Source organism: Loxodonta africana, chromosome 7 (assembly GCF_030014295.1).
Source record: "Loxodonta africana isolate mLoxAfr1 chromosome 7, mLoxAfr1.hap2, whole genome shotgun sequence".
Lineage (NCBI taxonomy): Eukaryota > Metazoa > Chordata > Mammalia > Proboscidea > Elephantidae > Loxodonta > Loxodonta africana.
The window spans coordinates 57,124,374-57,147,614 of NC_087348.1; the positions used below are offsets into that span (position 1 = coordinate 57,124,374).

The window sequence follows — 23,241 nt, forward strand, 5'->3', positions numbered from 1 at the left end:
AAAACTCAACTTTAATTCCTAATAAAGATGATTTTGTGAAGCAGCACCTCTCACTGTGGTACTACTACACCTCTAAAGAAATAATAAAATAACACCCCTTTCCCCTGCATAAATAAGCATCTGAGAATTTGAAGCAATTGACTGAATCAGAATCAAAACATCTTGATGCTCTATATACTCAAGTGCTTAATGTTTGAAATTAAGGGTATGGTGCTTGGTATTTACCCTTTGTACCTCCCAATCAAGTCTGTACCCTTTTCCTCTCTGCTAAGAGAGCTCGGTTGCTAACCAAAAGGTCAACAGTACAAATCCACCAGCCGCTCCTTGGAAACCATATGGGGCAGTTCTACTGTGTTCTATAGGGTCACTATGAGTCAGAATTGACTTGATGACAGTGAGTTATATGCCCCAAGAGGCTCGTCTCTATGGACGTTATTATAGAGAGGCTCCCTTCTTCTTCTGGCTTCTTGATAATTTTATGGGCCAAATGGAGATACAAGCAGGAGATCAGAGGTTGGGAGAAGAGAAATGTTGGGTTATATTTATTACACCAGATTCCTCCTTGTTGGGCTATTGTTTGGCAGTAGCTGTTTTCTTCCTAAGGCCTAGCTTCTATCAGGCAGCTCCTCTTCTATGGTTATAGCTTTTGATAGGTTCTCCTAACTGCTCCCTTGCATTGTCCCTTCAAGCCTAGTGTCATAAAAGCTTCCAGCTGCTGCTACTCCCTGGGTGCTTCATCATCAATTGCTAGTTTTCTTGACTATGTTCACACTTCTATGTATAGTTCCTTTATTGAATTTTCTTCAAGTACCTTTTCAGTATTCTATCAGTTTCCTGCTGGGATACTGAATGACACAGTTATAAGTTATCCTTGGTATATATATTTCATAAAATTTTAAAATATCAACCTTACATTAACTTACAAAGTGAACGGCCCCTGTTCTTTCATTCTACAACTATTTATAGCTAGCCTGGGACCTGACTAATTCCTAGTTAATATACGCTTCCTGATTTAAAAAAAAAAGAATTATCCCCCATCAAATTAAAAGATCATTAATCATGAATGTAACAGTATTTCAAGACTAGTCAAATTGAAGGCAGCGACTCATTAGAATACACTTCCTGAAATAGAGTTGAGACTCCACAAATCTTTATTGAAAGTATATGAACAGCTGCTATGTTGGTGATTTTCTTCTTTGCTTTCAGATCCATTTTCTGCCTTTTCCTTGTTTTGATTTGTTTTACCAGGAATATAGATTACCCAGTACCCTTATAAATTGCTTCTGGTTAAGTTGGGCCAGCAAGTACTGGAAAACTTGTAGGTAGAAGGGAGAAGCTGGAACTTTTTCTACTCTCTTACTCTTCCTCAGGGATGTCCCACGATAGCGATGTAACCTCCATGGCTCCCCTCCCTGCCATTCCTCTGCAAGCAACTCTAGCAATGGTTGGTATTGCTCCTGCCCAATGGCCCAGGTACTGAGCTCTGGTAATGCTAACTCTTCCCATTGTCTCCACAGCCTTAGAGATGTTAACAATTTTCACCTGTTGTTAATCTCTGTCTTCCTCACTACCTCTGCTTAATTTCTCAGCTCCCCCATTACCTGTGTAACCAAATCTCTGCATTAAGTTCTTTATCTGGAAGAACCTATAGTGGTTTCTTTTTTTCTTGATTGTATCCTGCACCAATGTTTGGTGGGTAAATGAAAGTGTTTAAAAAAAAAAAATGTCGACAAAACAGCATAGTCTGTCTTCCATTCTCAATCCATTTGCAGTACCTGATTAAATCCAGGGGCTGATGCTTGTACCACATTCCCCAGCGTGCCCAGCGCTCATACAATAGATGTCTGTTATTCTGAGGTCCATGGGTTTTGATGGGCTGTCTACTCTTGTAGGCTCCCTGAAACAGACAAATAAAAAATAAATTGTATCCATTCTTTTAGTAAAATTTGGACTAAATCAGAATTGCTTTTTTTTTTTTTTCTTTCCTTTAAGGAACAATTTAAAACATATTTCAAGTTTCAGAAATTATAATGTTAAGCTCATCAATGGAGTGACGTAGTAAATGACCTTATATATCTTTGTTTATTAGAAATATTCTGATAGTTCCTTAAAATCCTTTCTTAAATTACATTTTCTAAACCAATGAGAAAATACATATACAGGGCCTGGCACATGAAACAAACTAATGTATGGGCTATTATGATTATTACCATTCCTTTAAATATGTACACCATAATAAATATAAGTGCTGGAGTCTGGTTTCATAGGCTCAAAACCTACCTTTGATACTTAACCTCACTTTATATCCATCTACCTATACACAAAATGAAGGTAATATTATTGTCTATCTGAAAGGGTTGTGGCAAAAATTAAGTGAGATAACCCACATAAAAAATTTCGTTTAGGTCAGACAGGAAGTGTTCAATTTATTTTATCTATTATTAGTTATTCTAGTCTGTGAACTCCTAAGAGTTCCCAAATTTAATTTTATAAATAGAAGAGTGATAGTTTTTTATTTTATTTTTTTAAGAGTGATAGTTTTTGAGACTTCCAAAGTGAGGGCCTCTAAAGACCCCATTTTTTTTGAAATGTAAAGCTGCCTTAAAGAAAGAAGTCAAGAATTCAGTGTGTGTTGGGGGGAGGGGGACAGTTAAAACGGATTCAAATGTCATTCATAACTCAACAGGAAGAGCCTACCACAGCTGGTTATAGAGGCAGTAATCTGGCAAAGATCAATTAGGTAATGGGCTGTAGGTTTTTTTGTTGTGTCTTGTGTGTTTTAAATTTTCAAGCAACACGAAGTAGTAGGCACCAACCTAGCACCTGCCCTGTTTGTGCGTGGTGAGGATCCCAAGCTGGATCAAGCATGGAGCTCTGTGCAGAAGCACAGGAAGCTGCCAGCCTCTCTTCCCCTAACTGGGGTCATTGCAGAGTACCTAAGCCAGGTCTAAGAGTTCCCTCTGAGGCTGGGATTCCTTCCTGATCTGCTGGGGCAACAAGGACAAATGGCAGAAGGGTTCAGGGGCAGATCAGCTACTGTGCTGCCTTACGATTCTAATGGGGGTCTCAGAAAGGTTCAGGCCCACACACTGACCAAACTCCTGAGCAAAGGCAGCCAGATTCAAATAAAAAATGGTATCGAGCAATGAGCACAAGAAACTTTTCTTGTTAGAAATGGTACTGTTTTAATGGTATTTCAAAGTTACCTCATGTGGGGGAAACGCTGCTTCATATGCACCATTGTTTATAAGTTTACAGATACCTGGAAAGAGAAGAAAAGAACAGTACGCGAGTCAGTTTGAATAAGGATTTTCATCTGAAGCAACATAAAGGTATTTGAGACATAATTAACTTAAAATTTTAAAATAACCCAAATGACTTTGATAGCCAGCCACACTAGCCACACTGCCCATGAGGACATGAGGCTGGGAAAGAGACTGAAGCTAAGAGTCTACGTGTGTCCTTATAGCATTAGTAAATGAAGAGTGGTAAAATGCAAACATATGGTTTCAGTCTGCTGTATCATGAAATGTGGCATATTTTAATATTTATTTGGGATTCAATCAGCCTGAAGTAACCTTTTTTTTTGTCCTCAAAACAACAAAATTTGGTCAAAGAAGCATGGAAATTCCACACCTCAAAAAAATATCTCAAGAAGATATTAAAACCCAAAAAAAAAAAAAAAATCTGGTTGCCGTCAGTCAATTCCTACTCATAGCTGTTCTATAGGATAGAACAGAACTGCCCCATAGGATTTTCAAGGAGAGGCTGGTGGATTCAAATTGCCAACCTTTTGGTTAGCAGCCTGAGCTCTTAACCATTGGGCAACTGGGGCTCCAGGAAAAAAATACATTAGCATTGAGGAATCTTTATTTATTTTTTAAATACTGAGTCAAAGATATACAGCGATATTAGACACTTTCTTAAAAGCCCCTCCAACTCAGTGAGGGTATAGTGGAACAAATACTCTTCATATAGGTTTAATGAGAACAAAAATTGGGAAAACCTCCTTGGAGACTAATTTTTGTTGCAATATTATTTATGTTAGTGAGGAATTGGAAAAATTGAACACCCAGAATTGGGGAATCAAATATATTATGGTACGATCATTTATATTAGGTATTTAATAAATTGTGATTTGATGAATGGTTGTAAGGTGCAGTGGTTAACAGCTTAGCTGCTTACCAAAAGATCAGCAGGTCAAATCCACCATCTGCTCCTTGGAAACCCTATGGAACAGTCTACTCTATCCTATAGGGTCCCTATGTGTCACAATCAACTTGATGGCACCGGGCTTTTTTTTTTTTTTTTAAGAATAATATTTTCAAGCAGTACTGAAGAGCTTGACAATATACTCATAATGCCAACTTAAAAAATAACAAGATAAATTGTAAATACTGCATGATTCTAACTCGTTGATATAAATTTTTAACAGTGATAATTGAAATTAGGGGTAATTTTTAAATTTCTATACTTTTCTGTGTTTATTTTCTACAAAGGGTATGATAATTTTATAATCATTAAAATGTCATATTTATTTTTAAAGACTACATAAGTACATAGTGCTATAAATTAGACACTTTATATAAAAAATTATAATTTTTAGCTCCTATTCTGGATTTCTCTATTTTTATTTCTTGTTTAGACTATTTCTGACTAGATTTTTTTTTTTTTTTTTTTGTAAGCCTTAGAGTCTAAACTATCTGTTTTTACTGCTCTGTACTAATGGGAGGAGTCTGGTGGCACTGTGGTTACCACTTGGCTTCTAACCAAAAGGTCAGCAGTTCAAACCCACCAGCCACTAAGTGAGAGAAAGATGTGGCAAGCTACTTCTATAAAAATGTACAGCCTTGGGACAGTTCTCTGTCCTATAGGGTCACTATGACTCAGAATTGATGCAATAGGTTTTTGGGTACCAATGGTATGATTAATCAGAAGAGAACCAAAGTCTGAGGTTCAACTTGAAAAAAATACCTGACATGAAACACTTTTCATTTAACTTATAAGACGTTTCATTATTAATGTAAATCAGGAGGGAATGGAATATATTTCTATTGGCTGTCAACTTTTTATTTTCAAGAATTTTAGGACATAACTAATATTTGATCTCTTTAGTCTCCTTGTATTTTTCAACCTTACAATTAAAAGGTCAACCTCTTTGTCACTTGTTTTTTTCTGCTCTGCTGTATGTAAACTTTCCAATTTTGTTTAGTTTTTCTAGGTGAAACTATCTCAATTTCCTTTTGTATTATACTTGTAGTAGCTCATTGTTAAATATCCAAACACAAAAATTTACACATTTAAATTTAGCTGTCAGTTCACTTTCTGCAGATAACCTCTATAAAGTTTCATATATATATATATATATATATATATAGTTTAAGTATTTTTTTGTTCTGTTTTTGAATAACAATAGACTTAGTTTTATGACCTTCCTTTTTCACTTAATAATGCATTGTAGGTATCTTTTGAAGTCAACAAGGAGAGAATGAAAGTTACTAATTTTCATCCTCCGTAAATGAAGGGTCTATATTCTACAATTTGTATAATATAAAGCATATAAGAGAGGCTTGATACATTTGTGATAACAAATGAGTAAAAAATATGTCACATACTTCTTAAGGGATACAGTATATGGATATAGCCTAACTTAATTATTAGTCCCCAAAGGTAGATTTAATGTGTTTCTGTTTTTTCTTTTTTTTTTTCTATTAAAAAATCTGTTACAAACAAAGCAACAAGGATCACATTTCTACATATATTATTATTCAAAAATCTGATTATTTATTTAGGAGAAATTTCCAGAGGTAAAATTTCTCTGTCAAAGTGTTTGCACATTTTACATTTTGATACACATGGCCAAATTATTTTTGTCTGGCTTGGTTTAGTTTTATTAAAGCGCTTCAGAACAGAACATTTAGAGTTTGCCTTCAACATGTTATATTCTCATATTGAATGCATCAAGGCAAAGCTTCGGTTTTTAAAAATAATAATTCTGGGTATAACCATCAGCACATTCTATTATCTTTAAAACATTAATTAATATTCTTACCCACTTTTGATATTCCATTTTCATATTTGGTGCGCTGCAGCACATGATAGACTATTCTGCTTCGAGTAGCATTGCTGAAGAAGGTGTCCTTATTGTTTATTATGAAGCTGTTAAGATGAAGGAATTGGTTTTAGTATCCAAGGCAGAACACAGAATTCACAACAGTTACAACCTCCTGGGTGTATCATCCAACTCTTTTCTCCATTAAAATTAATGCATGCATGTAGAGTACAGTAAATCAGAATAGAAACCATCCTCTTTAAAAAAAAAAAAAAATCACTTGACAGAGGGGGAGAAAAAAAAAACTCACTCATAAAAAATACAGGACATTATCAAATATTCATTTTAATATCTTCTTTCAGCTTATAAGAAAGTCTAAATGTCCTCATATTTCTTGTTTAGCATGGAACAAGGGAGAACAGATTGCATATTGGTTTCCATAAATTTTGTACTGCCTTAAGCTTTTTTTAAGCAATGTAGTTCCAAAAAGACATTAAAAATTTAAGTCATCTCTCCTAACCGCCTTTCCAATTGGGATTATTTGCTTTCAGGGCCTGGCAATGAGGGATAGTCCTCTCTCCCCTTCATGCCCTATATTGCTCCACCCTAAGAAGAATAATAGAGAACGACGACGCGAAATTTTTGAATGCGAGATGCGAAGATTGGAAGGAGGATACCAAGAGCAAATGAAGGGTCCGTTTTGATATATACCAAAAGCTTCAAAAAATGAGTGTTCTGGATCTCACTCAAAGTCTGACAGTTCCTGATTCCAGTTGCTTTATCTGTGTTAATGATAAACCACCATTTTCTTAGGCACTTAGTGCTGAAGTATTAGGTCTTTTATCATCTTTGCTTCTTCTTCACTCTCCATATTCAAACAGCTGCCAAATTCAATTACTTTTCTAACTGAACTGCCTCTCTCCAGCTTTGGTGCTACCCCCTGTTGTTGTGGGTCTATTTGTCTTTTGTCTAGATATGAGAAGAGTGGCCTAACTGGCCATCCAATTTCCCACCTGTTTTTCAAAACACAGCTGGGATTCTTAGAACACTTCCCTATTTGAAACCTCTCAGCAGTTCCCATTACTTGCATAATTAAATTTCTTACTTTCCTTCCAAGTCCTCCACACTGGCATTCCACCCTACCCCCTCAGCCTAATTCCCATAGCTCTGGCAGCCTGTGTCTAGTAATTAATCAAATTGCAAAATCTATCATCACTTTAAAATCCCATCCTTTTCCTCCTCATTTTGCCCTGTTTCTTATCTCTGTTCCCCCACCTCTCTCTAACTCTCTCCATATTTTTACCTGCTGAAAAGTGCTACCTTCTTCAAAAAGCCTTCTCAGATCCTCCTTTCTGGATGTGGCTTCTCTTTTTAAAAAACGTGTATTTTAAAGGGCCACATAAACCAGAGACTCCAACAGCCTGAGACCAGAAGAACTAGATGTTGCCTGGCTACCACCAATGACTGCCCTGACAGGGAACACAACAGAGAATCCCTGATGGAGCAGGAGAAAAGTGGGATACAGTCCTCAAATTCAAAAAGACCAGACTTAATGGTCTGACTAAGACTGGAGGGACCCCAGAGGTCACGGCCCGCTGACTCTTTGTTAGCCCAAAACTAAACCCGTTCCCGAAGACAACTCTTCAGGTGAAGATTCAACTGGACTATAAGACATAAAATGATACTGGTGAGGAGTGTGCAGACACATGAGACTATGTGGGCAGCTCCTGTCTGGAAGCGAGATAAGAAGGCAGAGAGCGACAGGAGCTGGTTGAATAGATACAGGAAATACAAGGTGGAGAGAAGGAGCGCGCTGCCACACTGTAGGGAGAGAATCTAGGGTCACAAAACAATGTGTGTATAAGTTTTTGTATGAGAAACTGACTTGAACTAACTTTCACTTAAAGCACAATAAAAAAAAGTTCAAAAAGAGATTTGTTTTTTATTGTCTTTCTTATGCATTGATTTTACTCTGCCCTGCTTTACGGTAATCTATATACCTGTCCATTTTATTAGATTGTAGGTTCCTTTGGTATTCTGATATTATGCTTTTTATCTTTGTATTCAGATGCACCAAACTCATTGTCCTGTTAACTATAGGCATCAGATGGAATGTCCACCTGCTTTATTCACCATCGCATTGATTTTGCACTCCTTGAACAAATATCTACTTAGCAGTTACAGTCCTTCTTTCATGAAGTTACATTATGGTGGGAGGAAAGAGATGACACATAAGTAAACAAATAATATAATTTCAGATAATTACTATTAAAAAAATGAAACAGTATAATAACATAATGGATGATTAGGACAAAAAGGCTATAGACAGCCATTTTCAGGGAAGGTACCTACAAGGTGGTGATGTTTGAATGGGAGCGGAATGGTAAGAAGGAGAATTCCCTGCACAGATCTAGGGAAAGAATATGTTAGACAAAGAGAAGACTAAGAGTGAAGGCTCTGAAGTGGGACTAAGCTTGAGCTTTTGAGGCATAGATCTGAGGCCGGAATAAGTCAGTAAATGGTGAGGAAAATGGTGGAAGATGAGGTAACAGTAATGGGTAAGGACCACAGCATACATGTCCACATAGTAGACGATAAGAAATTTGAAATATTTTACAACTACAAATGGGAAGCCATGGAAGGCTTTTAAGCAAAACCATTGTATGATCCGACTGATATTGCTTAAAGGTCACTCTGGTTTCTTGGGTTCAAAAAGAAAGGACGGAATGTTTTTATTTGGTGGTCCATAGAGACTTAAAGGACCTAAAAAAGTTGCAGTAGAAAGCTGAAGAAGATTCCACTCACCTGTGGCCTTTTTCTAAACCTGGCAGTCATTTCGATCTACACTGCTTCCCTCCCTCCCTATAGCTGGATCCACCTCTAAGAGTAAGCTACGAGTAAACAGGATATTTGGGAGGGCAGACTTTCCCACTGATTGTAACATGTTTGGCGGTCCAGAATTCTGTTTCATCCTGCCTCTAAACACCAGGCTTCCCATAATAAAACTTCATATTCACAGAATATAGGCCAACCAGAGAGGCATAGGGCCAAGTCAATATTACAGCTATAGCCCTGTAGTAAATACACTGTGCGTTTTGTTATATTTATGTTTACTCTATGTATTTAACTTTTGATTTATACTTTTGTCAGGTTCATTAGACTGAGAGCACCCCTGAAGGCAAGGACTCTCCCATAATACCCTTTATATCTTCAGCTTGTGCCACAGCACCTGGTTCATGCAGAAACTCAATAAAGAGTAGTTGAATGAATAAGTGAATAGGTGGATAAAAATTATACACTAAATCCCTCCAAAAAAATCCGATTTATCTTTTGAATCAATTACATAAGCTTAAACTAAAATGAGCAGTTTAATTAACAGGTAAAGTATGGGTATAAGTATAATAAGAATTTATTAATTAGAATAACCTATTCTTTAAACACGTTAGTTAATAACAATTATTATTATTATTACTATTGTCATTATTATTATTTTAATTAGGTGACTTACTACCCAAGTAATTAACTTGGGAAAGTTGGGAACTAGAGTATCAGTCCATGGGTTTACAATTTATTATTTGTGGCTTGAATGTCTGTAAATCTTAAAGCCGATGAAGAATTAATAGTGGTCATTTAATGTTCTTCACATGTAAATTTTAATATGATACATTTTCTGACTTGTTAAAGGATGGAAACATCACAGTTATTTTTATTCTACCAAGAAACGCCAGGTAATGAAAGGTACAACAGCAGGTGGTGGGAGAAAAGAGATGGGAACTCACTGGTGAATCCGGGCACGGCTGAAGGGGCCAGTATAGCATTCTGATTCCTCCAGATCCGGAAAAGCTGACTTGTCAAGAGCCATTGGGTTTTGGGGCATCCACTTCATGATTTTTTTCAAATTTTTTTTCATCCTGGAACAAAGTCACATTTCAGAATTAGATTAATTTTACATTCGAGTCATGCCTACCTTTGACTGTAAGTCCTTAAAGACAATAGTTTCAAAAAAGACACACATACACACGTGCACATTCTTCCTGTCCACACACAAAATGAATAAATAACAAAACAAACCAAATCCTGTACTTGCTTAAACTTTTTCAGAGCAACTATGCTATGCTTGTGAGAAAAGCCTTGTGGGAAATATTTAGAAGTATCATATATACGGATGGCAATAGAAAAAAAAGTTTAAGCACTATAAAGGCAGCAAGATAAATGTATTAAACTGGTGTATCTGTGTGTGTGTTTGTATGCAGCTTGTTGCTGTTACGTGCCGTCAAGTTGGTTACAACTCATAGCCACCCCGTGTACAAAGGAATCAAACACCGACCAGTCCGGAGCCATTCTCACAGTCCTCGCTATGCTTGAACCCATCATTGCTGCCACTGTGTCAACGTGGCTGTACTTTTTCCAAGACAGATCTATTCGTTCTTCTGGCAGTCCATAGTATATTCAATATTCTTCACCAACACCATAATTTACAGGTGTCAATTTTCTTCAGTCTTCCTTATACAATGTCCAGCTTTCACAAGCATATGAGGTGATTGAAAATGCCGTGGATTGGGGCGGAGACATCTTAGTCCTCAAAGTGACATCTTTGCTTTTTAACACTTTAAAGAGGTCTTTTACAGCAGATTGTTGTTGTTATTGTTCGTTGCTGTCAAGTCCATTCCACTTCATACAGACCGTATGTAGAACAGAAGGAAACACTGCCCAGTCCTGTGCCATCCTCATAATCGTTACCCTTGAGTCCATTGTTGCAGTCACTATGTCAATACATCTCCTTGAGGGTCTTCTATTTTTTGCTAACCCTGTACTTTACCAAAAATGATGTCCTTTTCCAGGGACTGGTCCCTCCTGATAACAAGTTCAGAGTATGTAAGAAGAAATCTCATCCTTACTTCTAAGGAGCATTCTGGCTGTACATCTTCAAAGACAGATTTGTTTGTTCTTCTGGCACTCCATGGTATATTCAATATTCTTCGCCAATGCCACAATTCAAAGGCATCAATTCTTCTTCACTCTTCCTTATTTACTGTCCAGATTTTGCATGCATATGAGGTGACTGAAAACACCATGGCTTGGGTCAGGCACACCTCAGTCTTCAAGGTGACATCTTTGCTTTTTAACATTTTAAAGAAATCAGAAATCTCTTTGCATCAGATTTGCCCAATGCAATACATAGTATACCATATGACTGTCCAATTTAAAATGGCCACTACCAGCCCATTTCAGCTCACTAATGCCTAGGATATATATCTCTATGTGTTCCATTCCATTTTTGATGACTTTCAATTTTTCTAGATTCATACTACTTACATTCCACATTCCAATTATTAATGGATGTTTGCAACTCTTTCTTCTCATTTCTGTCATGCCACATCAGCAAATGAAGGTTCCAAAAGCTTGACTCCATCAGGTCATTAAAGGCGACTCTACGGCAGCTCTTCCCCAGTTGTATTTTGAGTGCCTTCCAGCCTGAGGAGCTCAACTTCCCACACTGTATCAGACAATGTTCTGCTGCTATTCATAAGATTTTCACTGGCCAGTTTTTATCAGAAGTAGACTGCCAGGTCCTTCTTCCTAGTCTGTCTTAGTCTGGAAGCTCAGCTGAAATCTTTCCACCACCGGGGACCCTGCTAGTATATGAACTACCTGTGGCATAGCTTCCAGCATCACAGCAACACAGAAGCCACCACTGGATGACAATTGCCAGATGAGTGGTGGTTTGTATGCATGTTTCTATATAAATACAAACGTAGATGTAAATATACATCTACTTTTGATTTTTAAAAAAAAATCAAAAAAAATTTTTTTAATCAAGATCAATGTGGCCCCACAAAAGTGGAGACTGAAAAGAATATTGCTGGTGGGAATGCAAAATGGTACAGCTGCTGTAGAAAACATTTATTGCAGTTCCTCAAAAAGCTAAAAATAGAGCTTCCATATGAACCAGCAATCCCACTCTTAGGTATATAACCAAGAGACTTGAAAGCAGAGATGCTAACACACACATGTACAGCAGTGTTCATTGCAGTGCTATTCACGATAGCCAAAAGTTGGAAACAATTTGAACAGGCTGGTATATACATACAATGGAATATTACTGTCTCATAAACAAAGTCTTCTCGCATGCCACAACACGGATGAACCTTAAAAACATTATGTTGAGTGAAATAAATCAATCAAGAAAGGAGAAATATTGTATGATTTCACTAATACAAAACAGAACAGGCAAAATTATAAAGATCAGAGTTTAACAGTGCTTACCAGAAGTGGGAGAATAAGGGAAAGAGGGGAATTTTTATTAGCTAGCACTAAGTTTCTGTTTATGGGGATGGAAAATATGACAACGGATGCTGGTGATAGTTGCATAACATGGGGGCCCTGGTGGCACAGTGATTAAGAGCTCAGGCTGCTAACCAAAAGGTCAGCAGTTTGAATCAATCAGCAGTTCCTTGGAAACCCTATGGGGCAGTTCTACTCTGTCCTATAGGGTTGCTATGAGTCAGAATCGACTCGATGGCAAGGGGTTTTTTGTTTGTTTGTTTTAGCATTGAGTTTCTGTTTATGGGGATGGAAAATATGGCAATGGATACTGGTGAGAGTTGCATAACATGATTTTTGTAATTGAATTGTACAAATGAAAAATATGGAATGGCAAATGTTTGTTATTTATATTTTTTACTACATATAAAAACAGAAATGACCACTACATGCAGTCAAAACACCTGGGATTTCGAGGTCATAATTCAATGCAATTCAATTTAGTTTAATTAAATTCCATTTGACTCAAACCATCTGCAGCTTATTTCATTTTGTTTTAGAATAAGGACCACTAATCTAGTTCCATGACTTATCTAGGTTAAATTGTTTGCTAGGTATTGTGCTTATCCAAACCAAACTTTATCTGCAATTGAGAACCCACAAATTCAGTTATATTTGAATATCTGGACATAGCACGGTCACTCTAATCTCAAATTGGGTAGACATTTTCTATGTCCATTTATTTTGGCTTTTTTTTTTTTTTTGATGGACTGCTAATGATAAAATGTCTTAATGTTAAATAATATCTGAGTCTAATGTAAGCAGAAGATAGCACAGGATGGCGCAGTGTTTCATTCTGTTACACATAAGGTTGCCATAAGTCTGTACTAACTCAACGGCAACTAACAAACACTGCAGGTAGAAGGCTATCTAAAACCTTGTTACGTAAAGTGGTACCTGGACCCGCTGCATCAGCTTCACATGAGAGCTTGATTGGTTTGCATTAGTGCAAGCCCAAACCCTGGATTTATTGAATCAAAATCTTCATTTTAACAAGATTCCCAGACTATTTGTGTGCACACTTAAATTTGAGAACCATTGTTCTAAAAGCAATTTATCATCATGAAAGTGTGATAATCTATAAGTCTGAAATCCAAATTCAAAGAACTTTCATATAAAATAATAATTTCCTGTTTCCTATGTCAAGTATCTCGAATTATTAGCAAACGGTCGATTCAATAAATAAAAAGGGTTACTTCTGAATTCTCGTGTAAAAAAACAAACAAAACAAAGCCAAGCCCACCAATTACTTTTTCTAACTAGTAAGTTTACTTTTGTCCTCATTAAACGTGTCGTCGAAGCCACATTAGTTCAACTGTTTTACCCAATTGTCACAAAGACAATTGCTCATGCTCCTATCCTTAAAACTGAACAACTTAACTCTTACACTCTCACAAGGAACAGCAAGGATAAACAGGGCTGAGTACTTCTTTGATTTATATGCAAAGTTTATAAATTCCAGGAAAAAGAATGGCAGTTGGAATCCACCAGTTGCTCCTTGGAAACCCTATGGGGCAGTTCTGCTCTGTTGTATAGGGTTGCTATGAGTCAAAACACACTTGATGACAATGGGTTTTTTGTTTTGTTTTGGGAAAGTTTTATATCCCTGTCACTTCTGTAGGACAAAAGTTTTGCAACATAGTCAAGAAAGTAAGAAGAGAAAAGAAAGAGAAGGTAACCTTCATATATTTGGAATCATCTCAAAAATATTTTTCTTTCTTTTTTTTTTTAATGCAGTTGTCTTTATTTTTTGCTTTTTTTTTTTTTTGTTTGTTTTCCTTTTCAACTTCTTGGGACAAACGGTGGATCCTTTTTTCTTTTTTTTGAGGAAATTTTTAAAACCATATTCATACCCTTAAATAGGGCTCTGAATTCTATCCAAATAGGAACTCAGTGATTAAAAGAGATCTACTTCCCTAAAAAAGACGGGTAAGGGTCAATGATCCCCATAATACTTCAGAATTTACAGGGGACAAAAAGCTTTCTGTGATTGCAGAAATCTAAAACAAACAAAACCAAACATAAGCCTAGGATAAACTCTGAACATTTCATCCAAATGAACTCATTTGGATATTCCAGGTTAGTGACTAAATGATATTTATTTAGAGCTAGCAATAAAGTTTGCAGCAACCCAGGAAAATACTGGGAGTGAGCTAAGGAAATATAACATTGAATTTGTGAAACGCAAACCAAGAAAAGAAAACATGCTGATAATTTAGAAAATAAATAACAGAGGTGTGTGTTTAATTTGCAGAATTCAGAAATTGCTTAACTACCTAGAATGTCACGTCACATCTGACCCACCTAAGAGTCATCATTTTTTTTTTTTTTTTTTTTTTTATGCAGGGTTTCAAAAGACTCAGGGAAGTTGAGTGATTTAAAGTGTTATTTTCAATTTTTTTTTTATTAACTTTTATTGAGCTCCAAGTGAACGTTTACAAATCAAGTCAGTCTGTCACATATAAGTTAATATACATCTTACTCCTTACTCCCACTTGCTCTCCCCCTAATGAGTCAGCCCTTCCAGTCTCTCCTTTCGTGAAAACTTTGGCAGCCTCCAACTCTCTCTATTCTCCCATCTCCCCCCCAGACAGGAGATGCCAACAGAGTCTCAAGTGTCCACCTGATATAATTAGCTCACTCTTCATCAGCATCTCTCTCCCACCCACTGTCCAGTCCCTTTCATGTCTGATGAATTGTCTTCGGGGATGGTTCCCGTCCTGTGCCAGCAGAAGTTTTGGGGACCATGACCGCCGGGATTCCTCTAGTCACATCCAGACCATTAAGTATGATCTTTTTATGAGAATTTGGGGTCTGCATCCCACTGATCTCCTGCTCCCTCAGGGGTTCTCTATTGTGCTCCCTGTCAGGGCAGTCATCGATTGTGGCCGGGCACCAACTAGTTCTTCTGGTCTCAGGATAATGTAGGTCTCTGGTTCATGTGGCCCCTTCTGTCTCTTGGGCTTTTAGTTGTCGTGTGACCTTGGTGTTCTTCATTCTCCTTTGCTCCAGGTGGGTTGAGACCAATTGATGCATCTTAGATGGCCGCTTGTTAGCTTTTAAGACCCCAGATGCCACATTTCAAAGTGGGATGCAGAATGTTTTCATAATAGAATTATTTTGCCAATTGACTTAGAAGTCGCCTTAAACCATGGTCCCCAAACCCCCGCCCTTGCTCCGCTGACCTTTGAAGTATTCAGTTTATCCTGGAAACTTCTTTGCTTTTGGTCCAGTCCAGTCCAATTGAGCTGACCTTCCATGTATTGAGTGTTGTCCTTCCCTTCACCTAAAGCAGTTCTTATCTGCTAATTAATCAGTAAAATCCCTCTCCCTCTCTCCCTCCCTCCCCGCCTCGTAACCACAAAAGTATGTGTTCTTCTCAGTTTATACTATTTCTCAAGATCTTATAATAGTGGTCTTATACAATATTTGTCCTTTTGCCTCTGACTGATTTCGCTCAGCATAACGCCTTCCAGGTTCCTCCATGTTATGAAATGTTTGACAGATTTGTCACTGTTCTTTATCAATGCGTAGTATTCCATTGTGTGAATATACCACAATTTATTTACCCATTCATCCATTGATGGACATCTTGGTTGCTTCCAGCTTTTTGCTATTGTAAACAGAGCTGCAATAAACATGGGTGTGCATATATCTGTTTGTGTGAAGGCTCTTGTTTCTCTACGGTATATTCCGAGGAGTGGGATTTCTGGGTTGTATGGTAGTTCTATTTCTAACTGTTTAAGATAACGCCAGATAGATTTCCAAAGTGGTTGTACTATTTCACATTCCCACCAGCAGTGTATAAGAGTTCCAATCTCTCCGCAGCCTCTCCAACATTTATTATTTTGTGTTTTTTGGATTAATGCCAGCCTTGTTGGCATGAGATGGAATCTCATCGTAGTTTTAATCTGCATTTCTCTAATGGCTAATGATCGAGAGCATTTTCTCATGTATCTGTTAGCTGCCTGAATATCTTCTTTAGTGAAGTGTGTGTTCATATCCTTTGCCCACTTCTTGATTGGGTTGTTTGTCTTTTTGTGGTTGAGTTTTGACAGAATCTTGTAGATTTTAGAGATCAGGCGCTGGTCTGAGATGTCATAGCTGAAAATTCTTTCCCAGTCTGTAGATGGTCTTTTCACTCTTTCGGTGAAGTCTTTAGATGAGCATAGGTGTTTGATTTTTAGGAGCTCCCAGTTATCTGGTTTCTCTTCGTCATTTTTGGTAATGTTTTGTATTCTGTTTATGCCTTGTATTAGGGCTCCTAGGGTTGTCCCTATTTTTTCTTCCATGATCTTTATCGTTTTAGTCTTTATGTTTAGGTCTTTGATCCATTTGGAGTTAGTTTTTGTGCATGGTGTGAGGTATGGGTCCTGTTTCATTCTTTTGCAAATGGATATCCAATTATGCCAGCACCATTTGTTAAAAAGACTATCTTTTCCCCAATTGACTGACACTGGGCCTTTGTCAAATATCAGCTGCTCATACGGGGATGGATTTATATCTGGGTTCTCAATTCTGTTCCATTGGTCTATGTGCCTGTTGTACCAGTACCAGGCTGTTTTGACTACTGTGGCTGTATAATAGGTTCTGAAATCAGGTAGAGTGAGGCCTCCCACTTTCTTCTTCTTTTTCAGTAATGCTTTGCTTATCTGAGGCTTCTTTCCCTTCCGTATGAAATTGGTGATTTGTTTCTCTATCACCTTAAAAAATGACATTGGAATTTGGATCGGAAGTGCATTGTATGTATAGGTGGCTTTTGGTAGAAGGAGTCATCATTTTTAAAGAACATTTTGCAGCTGCAGATGGTATTCCAAATGACATAAATAAAGCTGAGTGTTTCTTAATGTGTGTTTGTCTAAGCACCAACTCCCAAATATTCTGCACTTGGTTTTAGTTCTCTGCTTAAGGCTTTTAAGTTCTTTTTATATTAGAATGATCGGCAAACCCACCATAAGAAGCACTCAGGAAGCTCTGTAAAAGTGTTGATACTTGAAACCCTTATTCAGGAACCCTGGGAGCCACAGCAGTGGTGGAAACAGCAACAGTTTTAGAAGCAAACACAATGGGTCTGAATACAGCTCATTACTGTATTAGCTGTGTGATCCTGTTCAAGTTATTTAACTTCTCCTTGCCTCAGTTTCCCCAGTGAAAAATAAAAAGAACAATATTCCTCTTGTTGTAGAGTTATGAATTGGTGTTTTACTTTAAAATTGATCATTAACATTAAGGCAAATTGAAGCAAAGAGCCTTTATACTTTCCAGACTTTAATATGCCTATGAATCACTCAAAAATACTGTTAAAATGCAGATGTTGATTCAGTAGGCCTGATGGAGCCTCAGATTATGCATTTCTAACTAGCTCCTAGGAGACGCTGATACTGCTATCCAGGGGACTGCACTTTGAGTAAATGGTTCAGTATAAGTTAGCAGAAAGACAATAGACATATGCCATTAGAACACTGTTTCAGGAAATCTGACGTCAAGATATTTTGGACCCAGCTTTAGATTACAGTTATAATCCAGCTCTGTTTTCGGTTATATACTTATTGGGGTCATATTTATTTCACAAAAGCAGAAAAGAAAACAAGAGAAAGAAAGATCGACTACAAATATTGATTCTGAAAAACCTAAATTCTGAATTACTGTAATAACAGCTGTTTACTAAAGAATCTCCAATATTTAAGTACTATTTATGAGGTTCTATCCAGGGCAATTTTTGGCTTCTTCTGCATTGGTAATTCTAAGTAATAGGACAGAATATTTTCCTAGACAAATATTATAACTCATCTCAAAATTTATTTGACTAACTTCACTTAAAATAATTAAAAAAAAAGTTAGTACAACAATATTGTGTTTTAGGAATTATTTTATTCAATTCTACTTATCCTGGTAAAAATACCATACCTGTATACCTGTTGCCATAGAGTCGATTCCGACTCATAGGAAGCCTATAGGACAGAGTAGAACTGCCCCATAGAGTTTCTAAGGAGCGGCTAGTGGATTCGAACTGTTGACCTTTTGATAGCAGTCTCAGCACTTAACAAGTATGACACCTGAGTTTCCATATGTGATTCGAAATAAGAATAAAATTCTAAGAATGCAACATGTAAAGAGTCTAGACCTTTCCTTTGCTACCTAAGTTTAGATGCTACGCCATTTTTGGTTTTGGGGGAATCAAAACAATTCTTTCTAGCCTAAAACAAATGATAAGAAATATCTGAGATGGTCTGTTTCCTTTTAGTCTTTGTAAAGAAAGCCTCTGAAATATCACCATATCCCAGCAAACAGTGCACCAATATTTTGAAAAATGTTTATTAGATAAAGCTTATTAAATATAGTCACTCCATCTTTTTAAATCTTAGCATGGGGAAAAAGCAATGGAGTAGGAGTCAGGAGATGAGGACTGTAGTATTGTATCTGTCAGTCATTAAACTTGAGTCAATCATTTCGCATCTTTCAGCTTTGAGTTGCTCATCTCTAAAGAGAGGAAGTAATTCCATCTACCCTTCTTTATTAGGTGGTTGGGAGGATCAAGTGAAACGAGCCATTATGACTACACTTAGGAAATAGTGATGGGCTAAGCACCCCAGGACATACTATCTCTGACAAAACTACACACATACTAGAAATAAATGTGAATTGCTTTTTTTTTTTTTTTTATTAAGAAATAAGACTAAAGGATGACTTTCAGATCATCTTTTATCTTGTTAACAGAAAATGAACAATAATATCTGTATGGGCTTTTCACATACACCTTCTATGAGAGAATGAATAAAATAAAGTCTGATGATGAAATGTGGTTAGGCCTGGATTTAAATTCCAACTATGACTCTTACTAGCTTATTATATTGGGCAAGGTATTTAACTTCTTTAAGCCTCACTCAGTTTTCTCATATTTTCAGTGAAGGGGTATTTTGAGAATTAAATGAGTTTCTGAGTGGTACTTACCATAGTACCTAGCATAGTAGGCCTCAAAAAATGTTTATGATAAAGAAATATCATTATTACTATATCTACTACTATCCCTCCACCACCAGCGCTACCAACAGATCTAATCCATTATCTATACTTTACAGAATCAATTGCTTGGGTTGGCCATCTTGCAAGTTCAAGATTTCATGGTGTAGGTGAAGATCACTTCCAATAGAGTTTTAAGTTGTTTGCTAAAATTAGTAGAAACCTGAGAATTCTATGGGAATTCAAAAGAAATCTGGACTGAAGGGTCAAAAGAACTTGGTCAGGGCAAAAACTCTGCCAAATGAGCAGGGGGTGCTTAGAGAAAGGGGAGTTTGGGGTGGCCTGGGAGTCGTTTAGTTCCCCTAATCTGCAAAAATCATTTACTCCCTGCTCTGCTTTCCCCACAAGGGCATTGTGAAGATCCTTTGATAACTGAATGTGAAAATGCTTGTGAAATAAATGCTAAAATACAATAATAATAAAACCATAGCCATTTCACGCCAACCTGCCTGGAGAAATGATGATGAATGACTATCTTCAGAAACTGGACAAACACCTGAACATTATTTATCCCCTAATGTTTACTGGCCAAAATTAACCGAGCACAAATCTTTCCCAGCTCAAGAAAGGAAAAAAAAAAAAAAAAGAAAGAAAGAAAAAAACAAAATCTAAGTGCAATTATTTGATTTTCATTTTTCTATTTTCTCAAAGCATCTGTCAGTTTATTGTACCGTGGGGGCTTGCATGTTGCTATGACGCTGGAAGTTATGTTACCAGTATTCAAATACCAGTGGAGTTACCCATGGCGGATAGGTTTCAGCTGAGCTTCCAGACTAAGACAGAGTGGGAGTAAGAAACCTGCAGTCTACTTCTGAAAAGAACTAGCTGGTGAAAACCTTATGAATAGCAGCAGAACATTGTCTGATATAGTGTAGGAAGGTTGGAAGGCACTTAAAATAGACTGGGAAGAGCTATCTCCTCAAGACAGAATCGACCTTAATGACGTGGATGGAATCAAACTTTTGGAACCTTCATTTGCTGATGTGGCACAACTCAAAATGAGAAGAAATAGCTACAAACATCCATTAATAATTGGAACAAGAAATGTACAAAGCATGAATCTAGGAAAACAGGAAACTGTCAAAAATGAAATGGAATGCATAAACATTGACATCCTAGGCATTAGTGAGCTGAAATGGACTGATATTTGCCATTTTGAATCAGACAATCATATGGCCTACTATGCCAGAAATGACAAATAGAAGAGAAATGGCATCACATTCATCAACAAAAAGAATATTTAAAGATCTACCCTAAGTATAACACTCTCTGATAGCATAATATCCATATGCCTAAAAGGAAGACTGTGAATACAACTTAATAGTGATTAATACGATTATTATTCAAATTTACACACCAACTACTAAAGTCAAAGATGAAGACATAGAAGATTTTGACCAACTGTTCCAGTCTGAAATTGATTGAACATGCAATTAGGATGCACTGATAATTATTGGTGACTGGAATTAGAAAGTTGGAAACAAAGAAGAAGGGTCAGTAGTTAGAAAATATGGCCTTGGGATAGAAACTGTTCTGGAGATCGCATTTTAGAATTTTGCAAGGCCAATGACTTCTTCATTGCAAATACGTTTTTTCATCGACATAAATAGCAACTATACATGTGGACCTTGACAGATAGAATGCACAGGAATCAAATTGACTACATCTGTGGAAAAAAAAAAAATGATACAAAAGCTCAATACCATCACTCAGAATAAGGCCAGGGGCCAACTGTGGAACAGACTATCAATTGCTCATATGCAAATGCAAGTCCAATCTGAAGAAAATTAGAACACGTCTATGAGAGCCAAAGTATAACCTGGAGTATATCCCAACTGAATTTACAGATCACCTCAGGAATAGATTTGATGCATTGAATACTAATGATCTAAGACCAGATGACTTGTGGAATGACATCAAGGACATCATACATGAAGAAAGCAAAAGGTAATTAAAAAGACAGGAAAGAAGGAACGAAAATGATGTCAGAAGAGACTCTGAAACTTGCTCTTGAACATCAAGTAGCTAAAGCAAAGGGAAGAAGAGCTGAACAGGAGATTTTAAAAGGTGGTTCCAGAAGACAAAATAAAGTATTGTAATGAAACATGCAAAGACCTGGAGATAGAAAACCAAAAGGGAAGAATACGTTCAGCATTCCTCAAGCTGAAAGAACTGAAGAAAAAATTCAAGCCTTGAGTTGCCATGTCACAGAATCCTGTGGCGAAAATATTAAACCATGCAGGAAGCATCAAAAGAAGATGGAAGGAATACACAAAGTCACTATACTGAAAATAATTGGTCAATGGTTCAACCATTTCAGGAGGTAGCATATGATCAGGAACAAATGGTAATGAAGGAAGAGGTCCAAGCTGCACTGAAGGGAAATGGCAAAAAACAAGGCTCCAGGAACTGATGGAATAACAATTGAGATGTTTCACTGGAAGTGCTCACTCGTCAATGCCAAGAAATTTGGAAGACAGCTATCTGGCCAACAGACTGGAAGAGATCCGTATTTATGCCTGTTTCCAAGAAAGGCAATCCAACCAAATGGGGAAATTATCAAACAATATCATTAATGTCACACACAAGTAAAATTTTGCTGAAGGTCATTCAAAAGCAGCTGCAGCAATATAATGTTAGGAAACTGCCAAAACTTCAAGCTGGATTCAGAAGAGGACATGGAACCAGGGATATCACTGCTGATGTCGGATGGATCCTGGCTGAAAGCAGAAAATACATGAAAGATGTTTATCTGTGTTTTATTGACTATGCAAAGACATTCAACTGTGTGGACATAACAAATTGTGGATAACATTGCCAAGAACGGGAATTCCAGAACACTGAATTTTGCTCATGAGGAACCTGTACACAGATTAAGAGGCAGTCATTTCAACAGAACAAGAAGATACTTCGTGGTTTAGGGTCAGGAAAGGTGTGCATCAGGGCTGTATCCTTTCACCATACCTGTTCAATCTGTATGCTGGGCAAATAATCCGAGAAACTGGACTGTAGAAGAACGGGGCATCAAGATTGGAGAAAAGCTCATTAACAACCTGCATTATGCAGATGACACAACCTTCTTGCCGAAAGTGAAGAGGACTTGAAGCACATACTGATGAAGATAAAAGACTATATATAGCCTTCACTTTATGGATTACAACTCAACACACAGAAAACAAAAGTCCTTATAACTGGACCAATAAGTGACATCATGATAAATGGAGAAAAGATTGAAGTTGTCAAGGATTTCATTTTACTTGGATCCACAATCAATGCCCATGGAAGCAGCAGTCAAGAAATCAAAGACACATTGCATTAGACAAATCTGCTGCAAAAGACCTTTTTAAAGTGTTGAAAAGCAAAGACGTCACCTTGAAGACTAAGGTGCCCTTGGTCCAAGCCCTGGTGTTTTCAATTGCTTCATATGCATGCGGAAGCTGGACAATAAACAGGGAAGAGCAAAGAAGAACTTGTGCCTTTGAACTGTGGTGTTGGTGAAGAATATTGAATATACCATGCACTGCCAAAAGAATGAACAAATCTGTCTTGGAAGAGTACAACCAGAATGCTCCTTAGAAGCAAGGATGGTGAGACTACATTTCACATACTTTGGACATGTTATCGGGAGGATTAAGTCATTGGAGAAGGACATCATGCCCGGTAAAGTAGAGGGGCAGTGAAAAGAGAAAGGCCCTCAAAAAGATGGACTGACACAGTGGCTGCAACAATGGGCTCAAGCAAAGCAATGATTGTGGGAATGGCACAGGACCCGGCAGTGTTTTGCTCTGTTGTACATAGGGTTGCTATTAGTCGGAATCGACTAGATGGCACCTGGCAACAATCAC

At 37.2% G+C, this 23,241-nt stretch overlaps 1 protein-coding gene across 1 annotated transcript in view; it reads right to left on the reverse strand.

Annotated features, from left to right (window-relative positions):
- The window catches only part of ANO3 (anoctamin 3), a 529,603-nt gene that overhangs the window by 106,156 nt on the left and 400,206 nt on the right, over positions 1-23,241 (reverse strand). The window contains exons 9-12 of the mRNA XM_023550773.2: positions 9,832-9,963; positions 6,053-6,159; positions 3,207-3,262; positions 1,776-1,897 (exon numbers count right to left, since the gene is read on the reverse strand). Of these exons, the coding sequence (XP_023406541.1) occupies positions 1,776-1,897; positions 3,207-3,262; positions 6,053-6,159; positions 9,832-9,963 (417 nt within the window). The remainder of the gene's footprint in view (positions 1-1,775; positions 1,898-3,206; positions 3,263-6,052; positions 6,160-9,831; positions 9,964-23,241) is intronic.